General features: G+C 48.0%; 1 protein-coding gene and 1 non-coding gene across 2 annotated transcripts; both read left to right on the top strand.

The window, feature by feature from the left end:
- Nucleotides 1-9960: 9960 nt before the first annotated feature.
- On the top strand, nucleotides 9961-10092 carry LOC121830615 (small nucleolar RNA SNORA70). Its single transcript, XR_006073827.2, has one exon. It is a non-coding gene; the product is annotated as a small nucleolar RNA SNORA70 (small nucleolar RNA).
- A 6040-nt stretch (nucleotides 10093-16132) lies between these two features.
- Nucleotides 16133-25015, top strand: LOC102904760 (glutathione S-transferase Mu 2-like). The gene is made up of 8 exons (XM_006979490.4): nucleotides 16133-16281; nucleotides 16571-16646; nucleotides 16991-17055; nucleotides 17345-17426; nucleotides 17525-17625; nucleotides 18593-18688; nucleotides 18773-18883; nucleotides 24325-25015. Exons 1-8 carry the CDS (start codon nucleotides 16246-16248, stop codon nucleotides 24412-24414), a joined length of 657 nt encoding a protein of 218 aa, XP_006979552.2. The 5' UTR covers nucleotides 16133-16245; the 3' UTR covers nucleotides 24415-25015.
- The last annotated feature ends 1108 nt before the right edge of the window (nucleotides 25016-26123 follow it).

Below are 26123 nucleotides of genomic sequence, written 5' to 3'. Positions count from 1 at the left end.
TGAATGATAATGGTAAAATTGCATGTATTTTGGTTTCTTCTTGTTCATTAGTATTCTAGTGTTCAGGGCCTAGAAAATGCCCAGATCATAGTAGAGACTTGACAAATGTCTATTCAACCACATCACTTCAGATTTTCTTGACTTTTAATAATGTCTGCTTTAATCTGTGCACATACGTTCTTGCCAGGATCAGCGTGGCTTGGGTCCCAGAACCTTGACTGGGGCAGTGAGGGAATGGAGAAAGGACAGACACACATACAGTGACGCTAGGATCCGGTAGGGTTCTGCCACCACTATAACCTGGATCCTCAGCTTGTTTTTTAGGTAGAGCACAGGGGGTGGGGTGAGCTAATCTAGATTGAAGGTCACTGTAATCATACAGTGTTAGGCTGTGAACATCCGGGAGGAGGAAGCTACAGTTGCTAGTCTTTGCACACGCTGATCAATTGTTCATAAAGACTCTGACCCCAAAGAAAAGCTTTTATGTTCCTCTTGAATCTGAGCCATAATGGTTCTGCCAATAGTCTCATAGGTTCGAGGTCTTGTAGTTCTCAATGTAGCTGCGCCCGTATCAAAATAACGTTCACTCAGGACCTCGCTCACTTAGGGCTTCCTCTGTTCCCTACAAGATCTGCTCATCCTGGCTTTAACCTTCTATTTAAAACATTTTGGGGCTGGCTGTGTGGCTCATTGGTAGAGAGAGTATTTTCCTAGCACCCACAGAGCCCTGGCTGGGACCCCCTTGCCTGCCCAAGAAAGAAAAGAAAGGAAAAGAAAGACCATAGTCTGTTCTCTCTTTCTCTGTCTCTCTCTGTTTCTGTCTCTCTGTGTTTGTCTCTCTCTTCCCTCCCCCCTTCTCTGTGTGATGTATATGTATATGGTGTGTGTGTGTGTGTGTGTGTGTGTGTGTGTGTGTGTGTGTGTGCGCGCATACATGTGTGTGTTAGTTGCAAGTGTCTGTGTGTGAACATGTGGAGACCAGAGGTCAACAATGGGTGCCTTTCTCTATTGTTCTCCACCTTAAGTTTTAGGACAGGTTGTTGACTGAATCTGAACCTCTAGTTGGCTAGAAGAGTTAGTGAGTGAACTTCTAAGATCCTCTTGTCCCTGTCTCCCAGGCCTGGATTACAGGTACCCAGCCCAAGTCTGCCTTATTAAAGTGGATACCAGGGATCCGAACTCAGGTCCTCACACTCGCATGCCAAGCACTTTACCCAGTAAGCCATTCTCTAGCCCCCCGGCAGTGTCTATTTTTAAAAGTGGGACGTATCAGCATTTCGCTTACATGTACATTCATGAGACTTAGCTGCTATCTAGTAATCATACCTGTAGATAAAGCACGATTTTCCTAGTCCTTCTCATGCTATGGGGCACCTCTAACCTTTTAGCTTTCTTTACACCAGTACGGTTGCCTTTAAATTGTGTTGTCTCCCTTTTCTTTGGTTCCTGGGTTTTCGATGATCCCCAAAGGACAGAGTCTGGGGCACACGGAAAGAACAGTTGTGTGGTGTTTGCAGAGATTATGTGCCTGTTCTATGAGTACATTGACAGTGTCACCAGGAAGACATGTGGCCCCTTTCATGTGTCACCGAAGCACTGGAGTCCACTGTTCCATGTCTCGGTGCCTTTGAAGTTTACAATGACTCTTTGATGCTTTTTGCCTTCATTCTTGGCTAATTGTTACTGTGTGTACCTGTTTCCACTTGATGGATCAAGGCCTACAAATCTCCCCATGTAAAACTGTTTGTCCAAAATTTCCCCAGGGCTTAGCCAATTTCTGGTGAACAGTTAAAAGATGGGCTGCTGGCAGTTAAGATCTACTCTTCCCCTCTAGCTCAGTGTTATGAATTGATATTCAGGGTCAGGGTTTCTATCATAAAATAAAATGCTTAATTTTTTGTGTTAGTTTGACTGGACAAATGGATGCCCACACAGCTGTGAAGATACTCTTCTGCTGTGTCTGTGAGGCTGTTTGCAGAAGGGATTAGTATGAATGAGGAGACTGAGTAGCGAAGAAACATCCTGACCGGTCAGGCAGATAGACATTCCATCCGTCAGGGATCTGATGGAAACTGGGGAAGTGTGAACTTGGTAGCTTTGCTCGGTGAGGACATCCATCTCTGGTGCTGGGAACTCTGTGCTCCCGGTTCTCTGGTCTTGGGTAAGCAGAGACTTACGCCATCTCCCTGTCACTCACTCCTCTGTCATGGCTACCAGTTCAGATGCATTTAACAGCCCAGTTAGTCTTGCTTCCTTCTGACTGAGGGTGGTGGGACTTCCTCCATCTCCATAGTCACGGGAGGGGCTGCTGGGGGCTGGGACAGGCTGCTGAAGACTGCAGAGGGGGCAGTTGTCTGACTGAAGAGTCACCCCCTCCCTACCCTGTACCCTAGAGGACTAGGCTGCCTCTCTGGGTGCCCAGCTCACCATCTCTCCTTCTTATGTACAGCCTGATGCCCCTGGGGCAGGACAGTTTCCAGGTTCTCCCTGCAGGTAACTCCTCCTCCAGGGTCGTGTCCAGTCAGGTCCCTCACCTGCCAACCAGCAATTCTCAAGTAGTTAAAATTCAATTGCAGATTTTAACCCATTCATGAATTATAGACTGGGTCCTCTCCATCTTAATTACAAAAAGTTAGTGGAAATGGGGAATTTCCATAACTTAATTTTAAAGTAAGTTTTAAAAAAAACTCTTTCTGCTTAATAATTAAAACAAACAAGCAAATAAAAACAAAAAACCACACACATCACTTCATTTTACTGCAGTAGGTGAACAGACACTAATCATCTTGATTTCAATATTGGGAGTTTAAATCCATCACATATTTAACATTTGCTTTCTACCAGGAGAAAAATGTATTTTATCTTCCCAAAGATAAGAGGTTATTATCAGTTAGTCCCACTGCCTGTAACTAGACTCTAATGAAGAGGGACATGGGTGATACACATTTCTGTACATTGTCTATTTCATACACAGTACATTATATGTTATATGCAAGCAGGCAGATAAAAATGTGTTTGACTTGTAAGATAAAATGAAGTGTACACACTCTTCATAATAAAGAATAAGGAACTGAAGCTACTAGATCATATCATATCTTAATAAACTCTGTTTATCTATAAAATAAGCCATGCGATATAGATAAAGTAAACGTGTCCAAGGATTTCAGCCTTTTTATTTCATGATCATTTCCCTTCTTTCCTTCCTTCCTTCTTTCTTTCTTTTTTCTTTCCTTCTTCTTCTTCTTCTTCTTCTTCTTCTTCTTCTTCTTCTTCTTCTTCTTCTTCTCCTTCTTCTTCTTTTTTTTTTTTTTTTTGGTTTGTTTGTTTGTTTTTTGAGACAGGGTTCTCTGTGTAGCCCTGGCTGTCTGGGAACTGCTCCGTAGATCAAGCTGGCCTCAAATGCACGTATGTTCCACGTGCCTCCCAAGTGCAGGAATTAAAGACGTGCACTGCCACCACCACCTGGGGCTTTTCTTCTTGTTGTTATTTTTTGTTGTTGTTTTGTTTTTTATGGGATTTTTTTCTTGAAAGCTGAATTGTATGTTTTGTAAACATCACACTTCCAAGCCATTCTCAGGTAAGGCTCATTCCTTGGCTTTGCATGCACACCTGGCCTGGAGGAGAGCTAGCTAAGATTTAGTTACCTTTAGAACAAGATCAACCACCCAGAGCATTCCTGTGCTGGACTCCCAGCTGAGATTTTCACTCCAATACCAGCAACATGAGGCAAGGTTATAGGGACCCCTGCCACTCTCTGAACGCTCTCTAGTTTCTCAGGTGGAACAAACTTTCCTCATATAATATTAATTTCTGGTACAATTCCTACACTTTGCAAAAAAAAAAAAATTCCAAGGTACTGGGTAGTGATGTGTTGACTGAAGGAATGAATTAAGAGCTTCTGAAGGAATGAATTAAGAACTCTCAGGTTTTAGCATTTAACGGCAACTACACTCTACCAAGTCCTTCAGTGCTGCTGTAGTCTGTTTACAGTCTCCTGTAGGTGTCATACGCCACCGTCCTGGGTCCTCTTATTTGGAACTGGGTCAAAAGCTCTGAGGCGCTGGCTGTTTTAATGTTCTTGACTTCAGGATTAATCAATGACAGAAGCCCCAGGCTACCCTAGAGGTTAAAGGCATGAGAGACAGTTACTGTCAGTCAACAGTCCACCACAGCCACATGAGGAATCTTCATCCAAGACAAAGAAACATCCCTGGCTGATGATGTCCAATGAGTAAAGAAAGAAAGAAAGACATTTAGCACCATGGCCTCTGTTGACAGTGGGCCAAGGCCAGGTGGTGGTGGCACATGCCTTTAATCCCAGCACTCGGGAGGCAGAGCCAGGCGGATCTCTGTGAGTTCAAGGCCAGCCTGGTCTACAGAGTGAGATCCAGGACAGGAGCCAAAACCACACAGAGAAGCCCTGTCTTGAAAAACCAAGAAAGAAAGAAAGAAAGAAAGAAAGAAAGAAAGAAAGAAAGAAAGAAAGAAGGAAGGAAGGAAGGAAGGAAGGAAGGAAGGAAGGAAGGAAAGAAAGAAAGAAAGAAAGAAAGAAAGAAAGAAAGAAAGAAAGAAAGAAAGAAAGAAAGAAAGAAAGAAAGAAAGAAAAAGTGGGCCAAGACCAGGAAGGACATTCAGATAGGGATTATCTAGAGGGCCACTGCCTCCCAGTCAGGCATGCTGGGAACTGGGACAGACTTGTGTTATCGACATGAGAACCTGCCTCCTGTGCGGATATGAAATCAGCTGTTCCTTGGTATGCTGGTCACACAAGGACAGAGCAGGCTAACAATGCCACCTTTAGAACTCCTTTCCCTGTGGGAATCTACACAGCAAAGTTGTCACTGGCCTGGAGGGAGGGAGTCAATTCTAATGAGACACTTGTGTCCCCCAATCTGGCTTTCAGACCATTGAAACGATGGATTCCAGGAAACTGGAGTTTTCTCCAGGCATCTCCTGCTGGGAGAAGGAAAAGGTGGAAGCCTGGCACCAGACAGTGGGAAGAAATCTCTTCCCTGAAGAGAGGTTCCTCACAGCTCTAATAACCCAGTTCAATAACTTGTCAGACCACCTTGCAGGATGAGCCTGAATTCCAGACAGCTCGTCAATGGCAGGTGGGACAGACCTTGACAGGCACTGTTTGGATGACCACATCCCTGACCTTCTGTTTAAGCTTTAATCTCATTTATAAAAGTTTAAGGGCAGGGCAAAGCAGACTCGGTTTCAATGTTTTTAAAGCATTTATTTGGGGCAGTGGCACAGTGGGTGTGTGGAATCAGGGTAACCACTGGGGTGGGCTCTCCCTCCACTGTGTGGTTCACCAGGAATCAAACTCAGGTCATCAAGCTTGGTAGCAGATCCTTTATCCACTTAGCCATCTCGCTTCTCCTACTTCTTTTCTTTTTTTTAAATTTTAATAGTACCTGAAGGTATTCTGAGATAGATAGGGTAGGTTTTCAGAGGTATATTTCTGTCTTTGTAGTGGTTCGATTTGTAAGACAAAGACATTTGCTTCCCTCTACTCCAAGGTTTGGTCATTTATTTGTTACTCTTAAAGATTTAGTTTTGACGGGACTCAGACTCAGAAGCGGAAGCTCTCACCGAGGACAGCCCCCGTCTCTTGGCAATGCGTTCCTGGCATTTTTAAAATTATTTTTATTTGGCTTCCTTTATTCTCTTGGCCAAAAGTTTAGCAGATTCCTCAGCCTGCTCCTTGTTTTTCTTAGTGCCTGGGTTCTTCAGAGCAATACATCAGCATGTGTGTTGCAGGACATGTGAGTAACAAGATGTTGAATCTTGGGTGATTTGGTCCTGGCCTTCTTACTTTCTTTGTTTGAGGGATTTCTGACAGCATTGGTGGACATCATCTTCTTTAGTGAGATTGAAAGTTTTTTGGATTCTGCTAGCTCTTTTGGGCCCCAACTGCCAAGGCACAGTAGTAGTATCTGTAAGTCCAGGGATCTCTCTCTCTCTCTCTCTCTCTCTCTCTCTCTCTCTCTCTCTCTCTCTCTCTCCTCCCTCCCTCCCTCTCCCCCTCTCTCTCTCCCTCTCTCTCTCTCTCTCTCTCTCTGTCTGTCTGTCTGTCTGCATCCGTGTGTCTTTAAAACAATAACCAAGTTGAGAACACTCAGCTTGACATCCACAATGCATCCTGAACAGACTTGTACTTCCTCTCTCCAGTTCCCCTTGGTCTATAACAATGATCATTTATTTGTTAATAAACAGAATAATGTTAATAAATAGGAATAAAAAGATTGACCTCCCAATCAATAACAGGAGCACTCTGCTGTGGACCAAGACACCTTGCTTCATGAGAAAACCATGTTTACTGATCTGGGCACTGACTCAGAGCACATAACCCTTCCATATTCACCCAGAGCATCAGCAGCAATATCTGTAACCATGCACATCTATCTCACAGAAAGTACAAAGTTTGTGGTCATGAGCCACTTCAGTAAATTTCTGATAGGTAGTGTCTGGAAGGAGATATTCAGCTTCATTTGGCTTAGCTGATCTCCTAGAGTGTGCCAAGAAAAAGAACGACACTCAATTTTTAATTTCCCCAAAAACTGTGATGGGATCTGAATCTCCAGAGGTGGGTATGACCACCTAATTGTGTAGTTGGTAATCTGTTCCTTTACAGCAGGGTACAGATTTTTAGCTAAGGTAGCACGTTGTTTGACTTTGTGCTATATAAAGCAATACCTGAGATAATTAACTCACAAAGAGAAATTTTTAGCACATAGTCATGAAGGTTCCAGTCTTTGGAGCAGTCATGAGTACACCACAGCAAGACAGAGAAAACCACTCAATTTGCAGTCAGGAAGCAAGAGAGGAAGAATACAGAGTTCCACAGCTGCTTAATGGTGTGCCTCCAAAGTCCCAAGGGCCACCCATAACACCCCATCTCTCCAAAGCTCTATTACCATGTATAATGCCCCTCTGGGACAAGCCTTTAATACACGGACTTACGGGGGACATTCCATGTCCAAACTATAGCCATTTGACTCTGACCTCCAAATGTTTATGGTTATCTTACAATACAAAACATATATTTTATCTCATCTCTTCCCAGGGTCTAATGGCTTACAAGTCCAAGTGCAAAACCTCAAATCTCGAAGAAACCTTTAGGCAGGAGGCTCTATAAAAATAGATAGATAAATAATACACACATTTTAAAAGTTACATACTTGTAATATTCAGTGCTTGGAGAAGGACAGTGTAAATATTCCTACTCTGAAAGAGAGGACTAGGAAGATAACAAGGGTATGGATTTTTATCTAAGTGGCCAAATGGAAGCCTAGCAAAGCAGATGTCAACTCCCAAGGTCTCATCTCTCCCAGAGAGCCTGCCATGGCTGCCTTGCTCATGGTGGCCTCTGTGGCTCACAGATTGAGAGGTGCCAGCCTATGACTGATTTGTCCCATTGTTTTGGGCCTGTGGCAGAGCAGCACATGACGGCAGGAGAATGTGATAGAACACATGGCCAGAAAGCAAAGGAGGAGGAAGGAGCCAGAGTCTGATGATCCTCTTCAAAGACAAACCCCTAAAGGACATCTGTGCTGGTTGGGTTTGCACCTGACAGAGCGTTAAGAAGAAGAGTTTATCTTGCCTCTGAGTTTCAGAGATGGCAGTATATGTAATCAGCTGGCTCCATTACTATGGGCCTGAGGCAAGGCTAAAACAGCCTGGCAGGGAGCATGTGGCAGAGAAAAGATACCTAATGTGGCCAGGAACTAGAGAAGAGACTAGAAGGACCCAGTATCTTTTCAGGCCATGCCCCCTAAGTGACCTTCTTTTTCCAAGTAGGTCCCATCTCTCAAAAATGATAGCATGTTATAAGCCTATCAAGAAATTACTAATAAGGTCAAGCCCTCATCTAATTAATTCCCAAGACCCTATCAGCTGGCAACCAAGCTTTTAACATATGATATCCATTCTAGTTTGGTTTCTGTTGTTGTCATGGTGATAAACACCATGATGAAAAAGCAACTTGGAGAAGAAAGGGTTTCTTTCAGCTTACAGGGTATAGTTCATCATTGAGGGAAGCCATGACAGGAAGTCAAGGCAGGAGTTTGAAGCAGAAACCACAGTGCAGGGATGCTTACTTGGCTTGCTGCTCTACCTGGCATGCTCAGCCAGCTCTCTTGAGAGCTTGTTTGGAGGTTCTGGCAGAGAAGCACAGCTACTCATACACCCTTGACCAGGAGTGATGCACACTGAACAGTGAGGAAGCAAGGGGACACCCGCCACATCAGCCAAATCAACCCTGGCGATCAATGGGGTGACAGATGTCTCAGCCGGATGACCCTCCTATCCTCAGCTAGCTTTCTTATACTGCTCAGGCCAACCTTTCTAGGGACAGTACTGCCCATGGTGGGCTGGGCCCTTCTACCTCAACCACAATCAAGACAATGCCCCACAAATATGTCCACAGCCCCATCTGATGGAGGTGATTCTTTAGTTGAGGTTCTCTCAATGCCGGTGTGTCAAGCTGACACGATTAGTATCACAACCTTTTTGGAAGGACATTTCATATCCACGCAATAATAATCTCCCTTCTGTTCTACCTCTCATAGTCTTTATCACCTCCCTGTAGGAATTTCTGAGCACCAAGACTTTAAAAGGCAGACCTTGGGATATTCAACATCCAAATTACAACAAATGGGAGTGAAGTTTCTCTGGCCAGGTATGGTTATGTGTGGACAGGTTCTTGGACACACAGTCCTAGTACTCAGGAAGTGGAGTCAGGAGAACCTGGAATTCAAGGTCATCTTCTACAATATAGTGAGTTCAAGGCCAGCTTGGGGATATGTGAGATCCTGTCTCAATAAAGCAAGACAAAAAAGTTCTCTGGTATAAATTTAGAGTGGTTCTATAGTTTTGATCTGGAACGTTCTCCAAAGGCCCACATGTTAAGGGCATGTTAAGGGCATTAGCTTGGCCATGACTGAGAACTGGTGGAAAGGTAGAATATAGTGGTAGGTTTTGGGGAATAGGAATATGGCCTTGAAAGGGATTGTGGGGCTCTGTCTCCTCTCTCTCTCTCTCTCTCTCTCTCTCTCTCTCTCTCTCTCTCTCTCTCCATCTATAAGGTGAAGGAACCTCCTCTACCACGTGCTCATACTGTGATGGATTACCTTGCTGCAGGCCCCAAAGCGGTGGACTGTGAACCATGGACTCAACATTCCAAACTGAACCAGAAATACACCTTTCATCTTTTTAAGTTGATTACTTCAGGCTTTTGGCTGAAGTATTGGAAAACTGACCACTACAAATGCACAAATGGTTTGTCTTTTAAATGTCTTGACAAGTGGGTTTTGGGGATAGTGTGCTAGAGACTGAACCTAGGAATTCGTCCATGTAGGTGTGTTCTCTATCATTGAGATATATCCTAAATGATTTCTCTCTTGAGTCTATAGTTCATTTCAGCTCCAGAGGGAAAAAAATAAAGCAAAATTATGGTCATGTTCTGAAAATGAAGCAAATTTTTAAACCAGAGGTGTGCTTAAACTGTAACCACTATTTACCTGTGAAACCCAAACAAATAAGAATGAGATGGAGTTGGAATTCTGTCTGGTAGAGCACTTACCTAGCACGTGCAAGGCCCTGGGTTTAATCTTGAAAAGGGAAAACAATTTTTTTTGTTGTTGTTGTTTTTTGAGACAAGGTTTCTCTGTGTTGCTTTGCGCCTTTCCTGGAACTCACTTTGGAGACCAGGTTGGCCTCAAACTCACAGAGATCTGCCTGCCTTTGCCTCCCAAGTGCTAGGATTAAAGGCATGCGCGACCACCGCCCAGCTGAAAACAATTTTTTTTAAGAAAAAATATTTTAAAAAAAATCAAAAGAATCAAGCTCTCCAATGAGGAAACAATGCTTTCTGTCAAAACCCCAATGACTTCTAATACAAGGTGAAAGACAAAATTATTTATTTCCTCATCACACACAAGTGTTGTTACCCACTTGCAGTTAATTAAGCTGACCAGGTCCCTTTCCCAGGGGGCCTGGTGTGCAATGGTTGTGAACAACAGCCTCACTGTAGTGCATTCAACCTGTTGCCTATATGGGTTGCCCTAGGAGACCTTGGAGACAATTTTCTGGCAGCTTCTTTTCAAGTCTCTGATTTCAGTCCCCAGTCTAGGCTCCAGACAGGTACTCGTGGTGCCTTTGGGAATCCCCAGGGCACAGTGGCCAGGGTTCTCATTGGCCAGGTCATCATGCCCACCCACAACAAACTGCAGAATAAGGAACATGTGATTGATACTCTGCATAGAGCCAAGTTCAAGTTCCCTGACCGCCAGAAGATCCACACCTCAAGGAAGTGAGGCTTCACCAAGTTTAATGCAGATGAATTTGAAGATGTGATTGCTGAGAAGCAGCCAATTTCTGATGACCGTGGGGTCAAATATATCTCCAGTAGTGGTCCCCTGGACCAGGGGCGAGCCCTGCACTCCTGAGGGCTTCCACAGTGCTCTCCTGTACCTACCAAATCATGTTCAGTAGTAAATCTCACATCCAGTCTGAAAACAAACAAACAAAACAAAACAAACATTTTTACAAAAGGAGTTGTTACCCGCTTTTTTGCCCAGTCATATTTTGGGGTCCTCATTCTGATCCTCTGTATACAAAGTCTCAATATACTGTGTAACTCCCTCAGAGAAGGAGTGTCAAAACAGCAAGATAAGCAGGAATTCAAAAGGTGTCCATGGAAGAAGAGATGATCATGATACAAATTCAAGAGCCACACGAACAGTTTAAAATAAAGCAGTTTTTTTTTCTTCTCTTGAGCCTAAGGGAATTCACTGAGAAAGGAGTTTATGATGTGATTTTATGAGACAGAGATACTGAGAAGGCATTACAAGATGTGTTTTTAAAATCCATTTTGAAAACATGGTAAGATCTGTCTGAGAAAAGCACCTGGAGACCCCTGCCTCATCAATTCTCAGTGAGAAGGACAGGGGAGAGCAGAGTCAGCCCTATGCGTCATACTGTGCAATATTTTGCTGATAAAATTCCATTCCATTTGAAGCATCTGTAGTGAGTCAGGAGCAATCATTAAATACAAAGAAAAACTGCTAATGTGTAACAGACTCCAAGATAAAGCTAGCAGAAGCAGGCTGTGAACAGGGCTGTGTCAGCGGAAATTGACTCGGAAGCCAGAGCTATCCCCAAGTAGATACAAGAGTGTCCCAGCTAGGACCCCAGTTCACTCTTGGGGACTGACTGAAACAGTAAAAGACACTTGTTGCCACAGGAGATTAAAGATGGTGTTTGCCTGTATGCGTGATACCATCCAGCCTCCTACAAAAATACACTAGCTTCCAGCCACAGTTTGCCAGCACTGGCCAGGCAACGGCGATGAGAAAACTCCTTTTGTACAGACTCCCCAAGTTTGGCATGGCAGGACACTGAGTTCCTAGACTCTTAGCTGGTTGCCTAGATATGGGTGAACACTTGTGCACTCAGAAAGCAGAATTTGGAGAGTGTGTTCTCTTTGCTCATCAAAACAAACTCCTAGGATGTAACACAAGGGGGAACCTTAACTTTTTGTTTTTTTTTTGTTTTATGTTGTTTTATTTCGGTTTGGGTGTTTTTGTGCTTTGTTTTGTTTCAGGGATCCACAGCAAGCTTTTGTCTAAACAAATGCTGCTATAACAGGAATCATAGATTTACCAGTCTGTAGGCCAGTATCAACAGCGGACTTCGAAAGACTATGGTTGGTCTTTCTTGGTAGCTGTACGCCTTATGAAAGGCAGTACAGAAGGATCTGGAAGTAGCCTCACCCTGTGTCAGCCTTGAGTCTGAGGCCTAGGATCTCGGCGGAGCCAGCCTGTGCGGGTTAGGGATGGGCTGAGCCCTGCTCCAGTCAGTGAGGGCAAACCACACATTGAGTGTCAAGAGGTCAGAGGACAATTCTTATCTGGGATTGTAGGTTGGATCTAGGAGCCCAAGTAATTTAAGAGAAAAATACAAGCATTTCATTTACTCTACGTGGACATGGGAATCTTCACACGAGACTGAAGTCTAAAGCAATGACTAAAGCCTGGTGCTTTTGTGCTTTTAGACAGTGAAAATAAATCTGGGAAGGAATGGGGAGACAAGTGGATCTCTAGACTACAGCGCTAAATTCTATGTTATTAAGAGATACACAGAGAAGGGGTGCAATTCGAGTCACTTCACAGTGTATTTATTCCAATTAGGCTCCTAGCTAGCTGCAGTTAGGAGTCTGGCTATCTTTAAGCCTTGGTGCGTGAAGGGTATCTCCAGAATCTCCATGGCTTGCTGAGTATGGATATGGATAGGCCAGGTGACCTTTTCTAAAGTTGTATGTTTGGGTTGTTAGAAATCCATTATTTTTAGAAACCCAGCTATCCCTTTAAGAAACATATCGGTAAGTTTTTCGGTTTTGTGGCTGGAGAGGTGACTTGGCCCTTAAGAATGGAAAGAAAAGTGTCAGCTCAGGATATCCAAGACCAAGTTCTCAGCACAAAGGTGACTTATTTGCCCTAGAGGGACAGAGAACAGGGAATAAGAGACAAAGACAGGAGACAGAGATGAGAGAGAATGGGGAGGGAACAGGGAGAGGGAGCGGGGGGCACTTGTCCCAGAGTGGGACAAGGGACAGCCTCTGGATAGGGAGGAGACAGGTGTGGCCCATAGGAAAATGGCGGTTTATAAAGGGAAAAGGGTAAACCCTGTGTCAGAATGAGATGTTTAATTGAGCATGTTGATTAGGTGAGCCAAAGGGGATTTTTGATTGCTGTAATTGAAGTAATATTGATTACTTCAATACTTTGATTGCTGGACCTTGGTAGTCAGCCTCAGGAGAAGGAAATGACCAAATAAAGGACTAGACCTTGGTGGCTAGCTTTCAGAAGGTAATCTAATGGTTTTTAGTAAGGCAGGGGGAACGGGGGAGAAGGGCAAGGCCTGTCAGAGGCATGTCTGTCATGTTTGAGCTGGCCAGAGTCCCTTCATAGAGCATTGGCTGCTCTTCCAGAAGATCTGGGTTCAGTTCCCAGCATCCACATAGCAGCCTATAGTCATCTATCTATAACTTCAGTTCTAGAGGATCCAACACCCTGTGCTGTCCTCTGAGGGCGCTACACACATGTGGGACACAGACATTCACGCAGGCAAAACGCTTATACACTTAAAATAAAACTACATAATAAATATTTTTAAAAAAACTTTCCCTTTTTAGAAATGTTTCTTGTTTTCTATAATTTCAGGTTTTATTGCATTTCTGCTTTCTGGAAAACTTTGTTTTGCCTTATTCTTAGTATCTGAGGAAGGTGGGAAATCTCTTTTACTGAATTCCAGTTTGTCAGTGTCCTATGAATGAGATTTTATTTTCCTATTTTTAGATTTAAGAAAATGTTGTTTTGTATCCTGGAGTTTTCTGAGTTTAGATGAATGATATTCCAGAGACTGTGAAGAAATTTCCAGAGGAGACCTTGGCCAGCATGGCTGCTCCTCTTGTGTTGCCTCGCCTTCCTCTCCCGTGTGCCTCATATTTCCTGAACCGCGACAGTCTATAGAAGAGTCAAGCTATGCACGGGGCCCAGACTGTGGGAAGGTGTCAACAACTACTTAAAAAAAAAAAATAGTACGGAAAGGACCAGGTGAATAAACAGCAATGTTCCAGTATTTGTTCGATATATTTTAAATTTATTTTAGGTATATGGGTGTTTTTCTTGCAGAGGTCAGAAGAGGGTGTTGCAGATGTTGGTTACGCTGTGGCACTGCTCCTCGAGGCTGGCTGCTGCCCACGGTGACCATGCCGGCGGAGGAGGGTGCTGATTGGAAGAATCACAGCCATGGTTACCTTTTTAGAGCTTTATTGGGGGGGGGGGAGAAAAAGAGAGGGAGAGAGGAGAGAGGAGAGAGAGAGAGAGAGAGAGAGAGAGAGAGAGAGAGAGAGAGAGAGAGAGAGAGAGAGAGAGAGAAGAGAAGACAGAGGTCCAGATGGAAGGAAGGAGCAGAAAGGAAAGAGAGATGCACTGAGGGCCCACCCGATTTTTAGGCTGGGACGCCATCGAAGGCTGATGACGTAATTAAGGACTGAATCCTTACAGCAGATCCCCTGGAACTGGAGTTACAGATGGTTGTGAGATGCCATGTTGGTGCTGAGAATTGAACCTGGGTCCTCCGGAAGAGCAGCCAATGCTCTTACCTGCTGACCAACCTCTCTAGACCCCTGCTTTATATTTTTAAGATTATCATTTTAATTCACATTAGAGTTTTTCTTAGAGATTATCTCCTCAATTAGAGCCAGGAATTTTATATCTCCCTGCTCATAATTATGAAGACAATGACATGCCCTGTCTTAGTTAGGGTTTCTACTGCTGTGATTAAACATTGTGACCAAAAGCAACACCAGGAAGAAAGGGTTTATTTCAGCTTGTAGTTAGTTGTACATCACAGTCCATAACTGAGTGAAATAAAGGTAGGAATTCAGTCAGGGCAGGACCTGGAGGCAGGAGCTGATGCAGAGGTCATGAAGGGGTGCTGCTTACTGACTTGCTCTCCATGGCTTGCTCAATCTGCTTTCTTATAGCACCCAAGACCACCAGCCCAGAGGTTGCACATTTCACCCCTGTGGGATGGGCCTCCCATATAAAACATTAATCAAGATAATGCCCACAGTCTTGCCTATAGGTCAGTCTTATGGAGGCCTTTTTCAGACAACTCTAGCTTTTCACAAGTTGATATAAAAGTATCTAGCATATGGATAGTTAACAATGATTCAGGGACCCATGCATGCATGTGTGCACATGCACTTGTGCCTTGTAGTAGACAGTGGTCTGGGGAAAGCTATGTGAGAATATACTTTGGGGCATCAGGCTCCTTCTCGAGCTCAGGTGCAGTTTAGTGAGCTGAGTTGGGAGGATTTGCCACAGCACTGCACCTTGCTAGCCCCATGACGTGGTTTCTGAGCTCTGGGCTTCACAAAGACCCACAGAGTATGTGATTTCTCTGCCCTTAGTGCTGAGGTAGCTTCTGCCTGTCCCAGGAATGCTTATACCTTACCCTGAAGTCCCAACGGGTATTAATTCTCAAACTGTACTTTCTGCACAGCAACAGCTTTGCCCTTTGACTTGCAAGGTCTGGATCATCATTTTTCGTTATTCATTTTGTCTTTCCCTTTCCTTAATCGGGACAAAGTCAACTAAAGTTCAATTTCTCACACACCCCTTGATTTTGAAACAATCTTGCCTTCAAGGACATGGGATGGCAGGTGCGACAGTGTTCTTGATAGGCCTTTGTCCTTTTGGAGGTTGTACCACAAAATCCATGTCACAGGGTGACTTGAAAAGCTACTTACTTGGACCTCCCTCTCAAAACCAGACACATGTGGGTCAGGGACCCTGACAGCTGAAGATCTGGCCTTGGGTTCCCTGTGTCCTGTGCAGAGCTCCCCAAAGATCGCCTCTGGACAGCATCCTGTTGTCCCTTGGAAGCAGGAGAGGCGTCTGTTCCCTTGGGGCACATGCTCTCCCACCCTAGCATACTCCAGCTGTGAGGACTGTGTTTCCAGTCGGACCACTTTGGTGGTCAGGGTAGGCCGTCTGTGATTGTGGGAGTCTCAGATTCGCAGTGCGCTCAGAGCCGAGAGTTGCAAACCCAGCCAAGATGCTAAACACCGAAACCGCTTGATAGTCTGTCTGCCCTTTGTCCTTGGGTAGGTCCATTTTATTGTGCCTGTAAAGGAGCGAATACCATTCCTTGTTTAGTTTGTTTTTCAAATTGGCCAGGGTCCTGCTGTTCCAGAGATAGGACTAAACTATTCCTTGGAGGGTGTCTTGTTTTGGACTAGCAACAGGCTGAGTGATAAGAGGAGGGGAAAGGCGAGATCATTGCATTTTCAACATCTGGCCTCTCTCCAGGGACACTGACAGCTTGGGGAATGGGGAGGGAAGGAGGAGACGGAGCAGCGGCGTGGCGCAGGCAGGGACAAGGCCTACAGAGTCACCCATCAGGTTTTAGGGGTCTTATCCAAACCTGACGACCTGGGTCACACAGCCACGGCTACTTTAAAATTGACTCCGCCTTGTTTAGGCTTGGAAGCTGAGAGAAGACCTCCGCCAGAGCCTTGCCTAACAGGAGCGGGGCGGGGCCGAGAAAGAAGGGGCGGAGCCAAGACGGGAGGGCGGGACTCACTATCCGTTCTGCTGCTTCTCCCCTGTGCATCAGGGTACAGTCACAGTTTGCCTAGCTTCGCTGAGGCCAGACAGCACCAGCGCCATGCCCATGACCCTGGGTTACTGGGATATCCGTGGGGTGAGAGGGTTTTGACAGCCGAGTGTGATGGGGACGCGGGGCGGGGACGTGCCGGTCTAGGAAATGGATCTTTCTTGTAAGGCCTTGGTGAATTAATTCCTCAGCCTGTAACGTCTCAGAGCTCTAGATGTTTGATACTAATCTCCTCCCGCCTCCCGTGTGTGTGTGTGTGTGTGTGTGTGTGTGTGTGTGTGTGTGTACTGTTAGATCAAGTGTAGGGATTTAGATATAGAGAAGACGTCACAGAGTCAGGGGTCCCAGTACCTCTCTGATCAGCCTTGTCTCTTAGTTGTGTCAGGCCATCCGTCTGTTCCTGGAATACACAGACTCAAGCTATGAGGAGAAGAGATACACCATGGGGGACGGTAATGACTCCCTGTGCCTGGCTCCTTGTTGCCCAGACCTGGGGGCCTCTTCCAGCTAGAACTAGAGTTTACACCTTCAAGAAACCCCTGTGAGGACAGTTTGGTCTTCCAATGCAGGGCTGTGACTTTTCCTCTATTTGTGATTTAGTGTTTGCCTAAACCTTTCGTAAGCCTTTGATATGCAGGGCCCACAGTCCCAAACACTTCACTCCGGTAACCTTGGAATATGACACACTCAGCGTGAGAGGTTGAGATTCCCTGCCTGAGGGTGGGGGTGGGGGTGGGGTGGAGGCTTGCCTGACTGGGAACTAGGGTGATCTCTTTTCACATCGTCTTGTCTACAGCTCCCGATTATGACCAAAGCCAGTGGCTGAATGACAAATTCAAGCTGGGCCTGGACTTTCCCAATGTAGGTGCAGGGAAGGGGAGGTTTGGGGAAGGCATGGTGTCCTCACCTCATCTCCTTGCCTGGCTGAGGGGGTTGGGATCAGAGCTTCTGCTCTCCTGCTCCCACTCCTGGTGGCTGCACAGCATTTCTGTGATGGACTGGGTCCCAGCTCCTCCTTTCAGTGTGCAGTGTGCTCATGGAGGGCTCACCATGCCAGGCTTACGGAGTGCCAGGCCCCATGTCTGTCCTCACCAGAGAAGGGATGCAGGGACCCCATATCCCATCTGACCATCCCTGCTTGTCCATCCAGCTGCCCTACTTAATTGATGGGTCGCACAAGATCACCCAGAGCAACGCCATCCTGCGCTACCTTGCCCGCAAGCACAACCTGTGTGAGTGGGGCCGGCTGCAGGGAGGGGCACGGTGGCCATCGCCCTGGGCTTGGCTGGGGTGGGATGCTGAGGGTGAGTCTATGCTGTCCGTGCTGCAGGTGGGGAGACGGAAGAGGAGAGGGTTCATATGGACATTTTGGAGAACCAGGCCATGGATACCCGCATGCAGCTTGTGATGGTCTGCTACAGCCCTGAGTTTGTGAGTCCCCCTGTGGATGGGGAAGACAGGGTTTGGAGTTAAAGTCCTATGTTCACACCTGTATTGGTCAAATTTAGCACTTGACTCTAGCAGTACTGACTCTCTAAGGCCTTACTTATCCCAGCAGTGAAGTGTCCTTCATGACTCCATAATCTTGCCAAATAACCAGAGTCAGTTTCTCCTGCTCCTAGGAGGCGGTTGGATTCCACAAGCTGGAAATACAGTTTTTAAACATTAGAGAATGTACTAAGAGTCCTTTTCATCTCCTTTAATTTCCATAGACCTTCTGTCCCGGCTCTTCATGTCCTCTGTCTGCTCCTGGAATATGGAGACTCAAACCATGAGTTAAAATAAAGAAACTGGGTGGCCAGTGGTGGTGGTGATGGGGGCGTGTTATACACCCTGGCCTCAGACATCTCTCTGAGCTCAGCTCTCTGTCCCTCCAGAACTGTGCCCTCAGTAGCCACAGGAATCAGGACTGCTTCCCAATAGGCAGCTCGGGGGTTGGCCAGAGGGACGCTGGCCCTGCCACTCCTTCCCTTCAGCATCAGACATTCCTTCACTTCATAAAAAGTACTCAAGTATCCACTCTTCTGCCATCCACTAGGAATGCCTTCTCCCCTGAGATGTTTTGGTGTTTTGCTTCTCTGATGGCACCAGCTGTCTGAGTCCAGAGTGTGTCAGGTACACGGGCACCTCTGAGTCTAACCCGCAGGATCTGACGTGGGGAATGAGTAGAGTTCAATGAAAGTACTGTATTCTTGTCTGACTTCTCATCATCTCCAACAAATGGGACCTGGTGCCTGTGGGGGTCTGGTTAGTAGTGGTCAACTAATTTAAAATCAGGAAGCCGACTCGGGCCCAGCCTTGAGAAGGTGGACGCTCTCCCCCGCATTCCCGTGAAGTCAAACTCTTTGCCAGGGAGCCGGTGTCTGAGGGTGGTGACTGCTTTTCCCCCCTACCTCAGGAGAAACGGAAGCCAGAGTACTTAGAGGGTCTCCCTGAGAAGATGAAGCTCTACTCTGAGTTCCTGGGCAAGCGGCCATGGTTCACAGGGGACAAGGTCAAGAGGGTAACTGGTGGGGAGGGGGAGTTGCCATTCTTCCAGGGCTATCAGATCCCATCCCACTGACCCTGCTTCCTGCAGATCACCTATGTGGATTTCCTTGTCTATGATGTCCTTGACCAGCAACGAGTGTTTGAACCCAAGTGCCTGGATGCCTTCCCAAACCTGAAGGACTTCTTGGTGCGCTTTGAGGTGATGCCCTGGTCCTCCTTGCTCTTGGCTGTCCTTCCCTGCCCCCTTCCCAGGATGATTTCCTAATCTTTTAAATTTAAAAAAAAAAAAATATAGCATTTCTTGCATCCCGGCTTTCTGGGAGGACCTGTGCTCAGCATCTAATATTTATAGGATTAAATTTATCACTACAAGATTCCTACGAGGTAGATAGAATTATCAGACTCCTAAGATAAACTGAGACTGGAGGGTGAATTACTTGCTCAGGGTCTCAACAAACACCCGTGGAGGCCTGTTCTGTGTGGGCCCTGACTTCTATGGGCAACATTGGAACTGAGGCTTCAGGCCTTCGCTCAGCCAGGGTTTCCTGTCTGGGACCCTTTTGAGAAGTAGAATGTGACGGGAGTGTGCAGTCAGCTGGCTTTAGGCATTAGGAAGGCAAGGGACAGCAGGGTTCATGTGAAGTCTCACGACGCAGAGTCCTCATAGCTGACCTGCAGAGAGAGCACTTTGCTTCTCACGTCACTACCGTGGACACACGGAGAGCTCAGGGCTGTCGAAGGTGCTTGGATTTCATGGACAAGCAGGGAGGGCCCTTTGTAGAAGGCTTATCTTTCCCTCTCTTCTGTCTTCTAACGCTCCAGTTTCCATCTGCGAGATAAGGTCATACACTTATTTTAACACCTATTTGCTGACCTCTTTCATGTGAGCACATTGTCAGGTCCCAGGGGACGTGTCCTATACCCTCATACTGGACCAAGTAGAGCTCACAGTGCGGTGGGGCGCACTAGACTGTGAGGTGCATGTGGTATCACCTGGGCCAGAGAGCCAAGCCCGAGTCTCACCTCACTGCTGCTCATATGGCATCCAGGTCTGTGTTTGAAACCCCCAAATCTACTTTATTAGACAATTGGAAACATTGACTTAATGTGCGTGCGTGCGTGCGTGTGTGTGTGTGTGTGTGTGTGTGTGTGTGTGTGTGTGTGTTGGCTTGGTCTCTCTCTCTCTCTCTCTCTCTCTCTCTCTCTCTCTCTCTCTCTCTCTCTCTCTCTCTCTCTCTCTCAGGCCTGGAATCTGTTTTCATCCCTCACTTCCTATCTAGTGATGTGCTTTCTCAGCTAGTTCCCATTAGCTCTGCTTCTGTTCCAAGTTGGGGATTATGTAAGAGCTGGCATCACCGTGGGGAAGGGGGAAGGGAGAGCTAGGAGCCGCCCCCTGAGGGCTGGTGCTCTGGCTTGTTGCAAACAGGTAGTCCTGGGGTTTAGAATTCCTCAGCAGTTGGTTATCTGGGAACTGAATCTTGATAAAATTCACTCAGGGTGACTGAATTTGGCACAATTCCTGTATTAGAGCTAGAGATAAATTTGATTGGGCTATAATAATATTGGATTTAGGTGCCAGATGGAGAAATTTGGACTTTTTTTCCTCTCTGGGAATGGGTCAGAACCCTGCCCTGCCTTTCCTGGTGGGCTTCCCTCCATCTTAAACATTTCCACCCAGGATTTGCTGAGTCATGGGGTGGGATCTGGGCTCTTTTTCAAGCTACTCCGGCATGCTCTGTGAACTCCTTTTCCCTGCCAGCTCCTTCCTCCATGCTCAAGTGCAGGCAGGAGCTTCCCTGGGGAGAAAGACCAGGCCTGTGCAGACAGCCACAAGGCTGGGTGAATAGGAGGGCGCTGCTTAACCTCCCTGGACTTCAGGTTCCTTCCTCCTGGTAAATGATCTGTTAGGATGGATTTTGCAGGGCCATTGAGTACTTTTTCCAAACCTATGAAGCACTGTCTAGATGACACCAAGCCCCGGGATAGTGCTGTTTCTCCACTGATGTTGAAAGACCCCCGGCTGAGATCTTTCTCCGGGAGAGACCCCAAACCCAAGGAACACACCGAAACCACAGATCAGATGCAAAAGCAAGAGGGTTTATTTAGACCAGGTACCTGGGGCGAAGTCTCTTGGAGGACTTGCGCGCCTTCCTAGGGCAAGGGGGACTTTTTATGGGACCCCAGGGGCAGAGGCGCGGTTACAGAAGCGAGAAGCATAGTTACAGGGTCCCTATTGGTTGTTTCAAAGAAGGCCAGGGTGAACTTGGGGTCATATGTGTGTGGCTGATTTGGCCTTGTCCAGGCCAGCTGCTTATTCCTCAAGGCCAGGGGCCCGCCATAAAATATCAACTGTCTTACTCCCAAGGCTGCTGACCACAGTTATCTCTCTCAAGGCTGGCCATAGCTATCTCTGTCAAGGCCGGGTAGCTGGCTATGGCTGTGAACTCCTGTTTTTCTGATTCCTGCAGAATGGCGTTTCTAAGGCCAAGTTATTGGGGGGGCATAACATCGGCCCAACGCCCCATATCCTCATAATGGAGCGGGGGTCTTTCATTCCCCCATTTTCTTTTGTACCAAATGAAATCTTTCATTTTAGGATGGAGAATAAGGGGTTAGCTCTATCTCTGACTGTCTGAGCCTCTGATATTGTTTGGTTAGGATCAAAGCCTGGGCAACAGAAACCTTATCCTTGATGAATTGCACCAATCTGTTGAGGATGTATGACCCAAACAATAAAATGAGCAGGAGGACGATTAGGGGGCCCATAATGGTGGAGACAAGGGTCATAAACCACGGTGACCTTTGGAACTATCTTTTAAATCATTTTTGTTGAGCATGGCTACTTGGAGCTGTCTGAATTGGCCGGTCTCTATAAGGGCTGCAGTCCCTGTATCTACCCCAGCAGCTATTTTGTTTATGGTAATTTTTTCCAGTAACAGGGCCAGCGTCAGGGAAACAGGCTCTCTGGTGATGTCCCTCCTTATGTCAGGAGGACTATTAGGGGGATCAAGGGGACCCCCGGGTGAGTCTTATCTTTAGTGGGTTTGGAGAGCGTTGAACTAGATGTCTCGGTGCCCTCAGCTTCGTCGGGTTTCTTGGCAGCCTTTACATGCGACGTGTGGACCCAAGCCGCTGTCCCGTCAACCTCGGCTCTAGGTTCCTAGATTGAGGGCGTCGGACCCAGACAGAGTCCCCAATCTTGAATGGGTGAGGCACCACCGGGCGGTTCAGTTGTTTTCGGCAGGCAGGGGTTTTTATACCGTCTTTTGCATCAGTTGGAGGGCTTCGCTGCTTTGTCCCGCCTTCCTCGTAGGCGACCGGCAATTGGGGAGGAAGCAGGAACTCATCCTCCGCTGTTTGGGGGCCGCTGCAGGAGCCGCCGGTCCCTCCGGCGCTGTCGGGGGGGTTGTAACACTCGGGGCGGGGTGACTCGGCGTCCATGGGTGACGCCGCCCCCTAGTCACCTTCCCCATATTGGGCCGGAGCCGGTCGTGGCACATCGCTGCGGGTCGCCGGCCAGGGGGCGGTCCCTCGCCGACCCCATCCCCGGCCCCGCCTGCGTGCCCCTGCCACATCCCGTGTCCGCCTGCGCCGCCGCTGCCGACTGTGCCGCTCGGCCGCCCATCGCGCTATCCACCGCCCCTCCGAGCGAGAGGCTGTGGGGCGCTGCCGCCGCAGGCTCTCCGCCGCCCGGGTCTCGGCCGGCCGCGCCTGGGGCTGCCGCGCGCCGCCGGAGGGCAGGTCCGAGCCCGAGTAGGCGCGGGTGCGGCCGTTGGCGGCGGGGCCACTCTGCTTGGCGCCCATGTCCGCGCCGCCCCAGGCCCCCGCGACCGCGCCGCGGCCGCGCGGACGGGAGGAGGCGCGGGGAAACCCCGGCGCCCTCCGCCGCCGCCATCACCGCTGACGGCCTGCGGGGACTGGGCAGGGGGCGTCCCGGCGCCCTAGCTTCCCGGCGGCCCCGCCTGCGCGTTCTCTTCTCCCGCACCCGCTTGCAAGCCTGCCCGCGCGCCCGCCTGCGCCGGAGCAGCGGCCCGCGGGGAGAGGAAAAGACTCGCTGGTGTGGGGTTAGGGAGGAACAGGGAGTGGGAGGGATCCGCCGATCTGGCTTCCTCGGCCCCGGGATTCGGCGAGCGCTGCTGCCGCCGGGGGGCTGAGGGGAAGAGAAACGGCTTAACCTATGGGGGAGGTTCTGTTGTCAGGAGTCTCCACATGGCAATGTATGGGACCTGGTCCGGGTGGCCATGGGGACTGGAAGCAAAAACTTTTCCCTCCACCTGTGAAATAAGACTGAGGTTAAAGGTTTCCTGACGAGGCCATCCTACATCCATTTTAACCCAATCGGCCTCGCAAAGAGTGATCTATTTTTTTTTTCTTGATTACGACTCCTTTGTTGTTGGCTCGTGTCTTTCTTTACGTCTGACCAGTGTTTAAGCATGAGGCTCAAGGGGGTGATGACAGTCTGTCCTATGGCTGTTTTTAAGAGGAGAACGGTTAAACAGAAAACAAAAAAAAACGACAGACCAATATAAATAAGACTAACACTCGCTGCGCGGCTTCGGTTCCAAACCGAAAGCAAAACCAGAAAAACCGTGCCCCCAGAGGGGTCTTCAGACCGTGCCACAGAGGGCACTTCAGATGAACCGTGGAACGTCTTCCAGGTTCCCAGATTCCCCTAGGACGTCTCCCAGGGTTCAGTGGCGAAGTCCAGACCCGTCGGTCCCCCCTTTCAGATCCACTGACACAGACAGATTATCAGACGCAGGCGCGGAGACAAACAAACAACATTTAACACTCAGACAAACAGACAACCCTCAGACTGGACAGGGATGACATAAATCAAGGCCGGCCGGCTTACCTCCTGATGGTGGGTCGGTGGTCCCAGGGAGGGGTCTCAATCCCCGTACGGGCCACCAAATGAAAGACCCCCGGCTGAGATCTTTCTCCGGGAGAGACCCCAAACCCAAGGAACACACCGAAACCACAGATCAGATGCAAAAGCAAGAGGGTTTATTTAGACCAGGTACCTGGGGCGAAGTCTCTTGGAGGACTTGCGCGCCTTCCTAGGGCAAGGGGGACTTTTTATGGGACCCCAGGGGCAGAGGCGCGGTTACAGAAGCGAGAAGCATAGTTACAGGGTCCCTATTGGTTGTTTCAAAGAAGGCCAGGGTGAACTTGGGGTCATATGTGTGTGGCTGATTTGGCCTTGTCCAGGCCAGCTGCTTATTCCTCAAGGCCAGGGGCCCGCCATAAAATATCAACTGTCTTACTCCCAAGGCTGCTGACCACAGTTATCTCTCTCAAGGCTGGCCATAGCTATCTCTGTCAAGGCCGGGTAGCTGGCTATGGCTGTGAACTCCTGTTTTTCTGATTCCTGCAGAATGGCGTTTCTAAGGCCAAGTTATTGGGGGGGCATAACATCGGCCCAACGCCCCATATCCTCATAATGGAGCGGGGGTCTTTCAATGTCCCTCTTCAGGTAGGACACTAAGGAAAGAAATTTGAAGAGATTGTTTTCCAGAGCTGAGATTGACTGTCCTGCTCCGGATCTTGGGCCTACATGGAGTTCATGGGGTGGAGCTGGTCAGCCCAGCGAAGCTACAGGCCTGAGCTTTGCTCTCTCGCTCTCTCTCCCACTCACAGGCCCTGGAGAAGATCGCTGCCTACATGAAGTCCAGCCGCTTCCTCTCAGGCCCCATATATTTGAAGACAGCCCTGTGGGGTAACAAGTAGGACCCTTTAATACCAGGACCAGGAGACGATCTGTGACTACGCCTGCTGACCACTGGCCCAGGGCACATCTGGGTCCCCGCACCTCCGCGTCCGTCTTCCCTCCGAAAGGCCTTAGCAACCTCCTTTTCCCACTCAGCCTCTCCCAAGCCAAGCTTTTCTTAACTCCGGCTCCCCATTCCTTCAGAGTCCCTTCCTCTCCTTCCTTGTCTTTGTCCCGCATCCAAGCAGCCCTCGGCTTTGCTGAAGGTAACGAAGGGATGCACTCGGCTCTGTGGCTCCCCAGCACTGCCAAAGAAGCCAGTCCTGCCTATGTTCAGGTGCCCACCCTCAGTGTGAGGCTGCCCAGCATTGCCAGAAAGACCGGTCCCCTAGTGTGCAGAGCCTAGCCCCCCAGTATGGGACTGTCCAGCACCAGCTGCTCCTCAGTCAAGTCTGGATCGTGTTTGCTCTGTGTCTTCTGTGGTTCTCAGGACTACGCTGACTTGCTTGGGTGGTCATTGTTCTGTTGTTCATAGAAGGGACAGGGGTGTGTGTGTGTGTGTGTGTGTGTGTGTGTGATCTTGATGGTCATACAAAATATAAGATCATTGAAACTCCTTGATATTCTGGTCATTAATTCTGTGTGGCTCACCCTGGGATTCCTAGAGAAGGGTGCTTCTCTTCTTCTGTGCTGGTGTTTCTCACTCATTCAGCCGCCACAGTGCCTCCCTCAGAGAGGTTCTGGGCTGATGGGAGGGGGCTCCATTAGGCTAAGCACCTTTTGTTTCCTTCTCCCAGAAGCGTTTCCTAAACCAGACATCTCTCCTCCTATTCTCAGGATGCTTCCCCATAAACAGTCCCCACCGTTCACACTCTGTGTCTGGGGTGTCTTACTGAACTCCATCCTAAGATGATCAATGGGGAGATGCAGGTCCTGTTGGACCTTGCATCTCTGCCATGCCTGAGAGAGCCTGGCCCGCCCCCATTGCCCTTGCAGTTGGGAAACTGTAAAGCACCGTGCTCAGCCATGCTTGTGCGGAACTATACAGCCAGCGGCATTTGGCACTCTGGGAAGTATTCTCTTAGCCTGAGGAGGTACAGCATGAGATGCAGAAGGGTTTCCACATTCAGACATTAGTCTGAACCAGAGTCTCTCCATGCAAGCGTTTAAGAGGCTCCCCGGCAGCCTTTGGAAGAGCATGGTCTGAGATGGGGCAGCCCTAGTTTGCTGGGCCCCAGTGATCAGCCGAGCCATGGTTATTTTGTATCAGCTCATCCACAAAGGAGCTGGACTCATTGGAGAAGCATCTGCTGAACCGGTTCCTGTGACAGCCGCTAAACCATGGATTCTGACCTTGATCAGCACTGCCTGTACTAGGGAGTAGATCTGGAGGAGGTCCCTGCTGGGCATTGTTCCAGCTGCTAGAAGTTACTTGCTGCCTTTAGGAAACCAAGGACTACAGGCAACTTGTGAGGGTCATTGTGAAATAAATGAGTCATTAAATAGGGAACTGTCCAGGTGTGGTAGTACACACCTTTAATCCTCACTCACAAGGCAGAGGCAGGGGAATCTATGTGAGTTTAAGGCCAGCTTTGTCTACATAGTGAATTCTAAGCCATCTTGGGCTGCATAAAGTGATTTGGTCTTTTGGGATTAATAAAAAATAATAAAATAAAAAATAATTAGTAATATTAAAGCCCAGAGATGCTCAAAATTTGTGAAACTCATA

This window comes from Peromyscus maniculatus, chromosome 6 (assembly GCF_049852395.1).
Source record: "Peromyscus maniculatus bairdii isolate BWxNUB_F1_BW_parent chromosome 6, HU_Pman_BW_mat_3.1, whole genome shotgun sequence".
In the NCBI taxonomy this organism is placed as follows: Eukaryota; Metazoa; Chordata; class Mammalia; order Rodentia; family Cricetidae; genus Peromyscus; species Peromyscus maniculatus.
The sequence above is the reverse complement of the archived record's forward strand: the minus strand, read 5'-3'. Positions and strand labels throughout refer to the sequence as shown.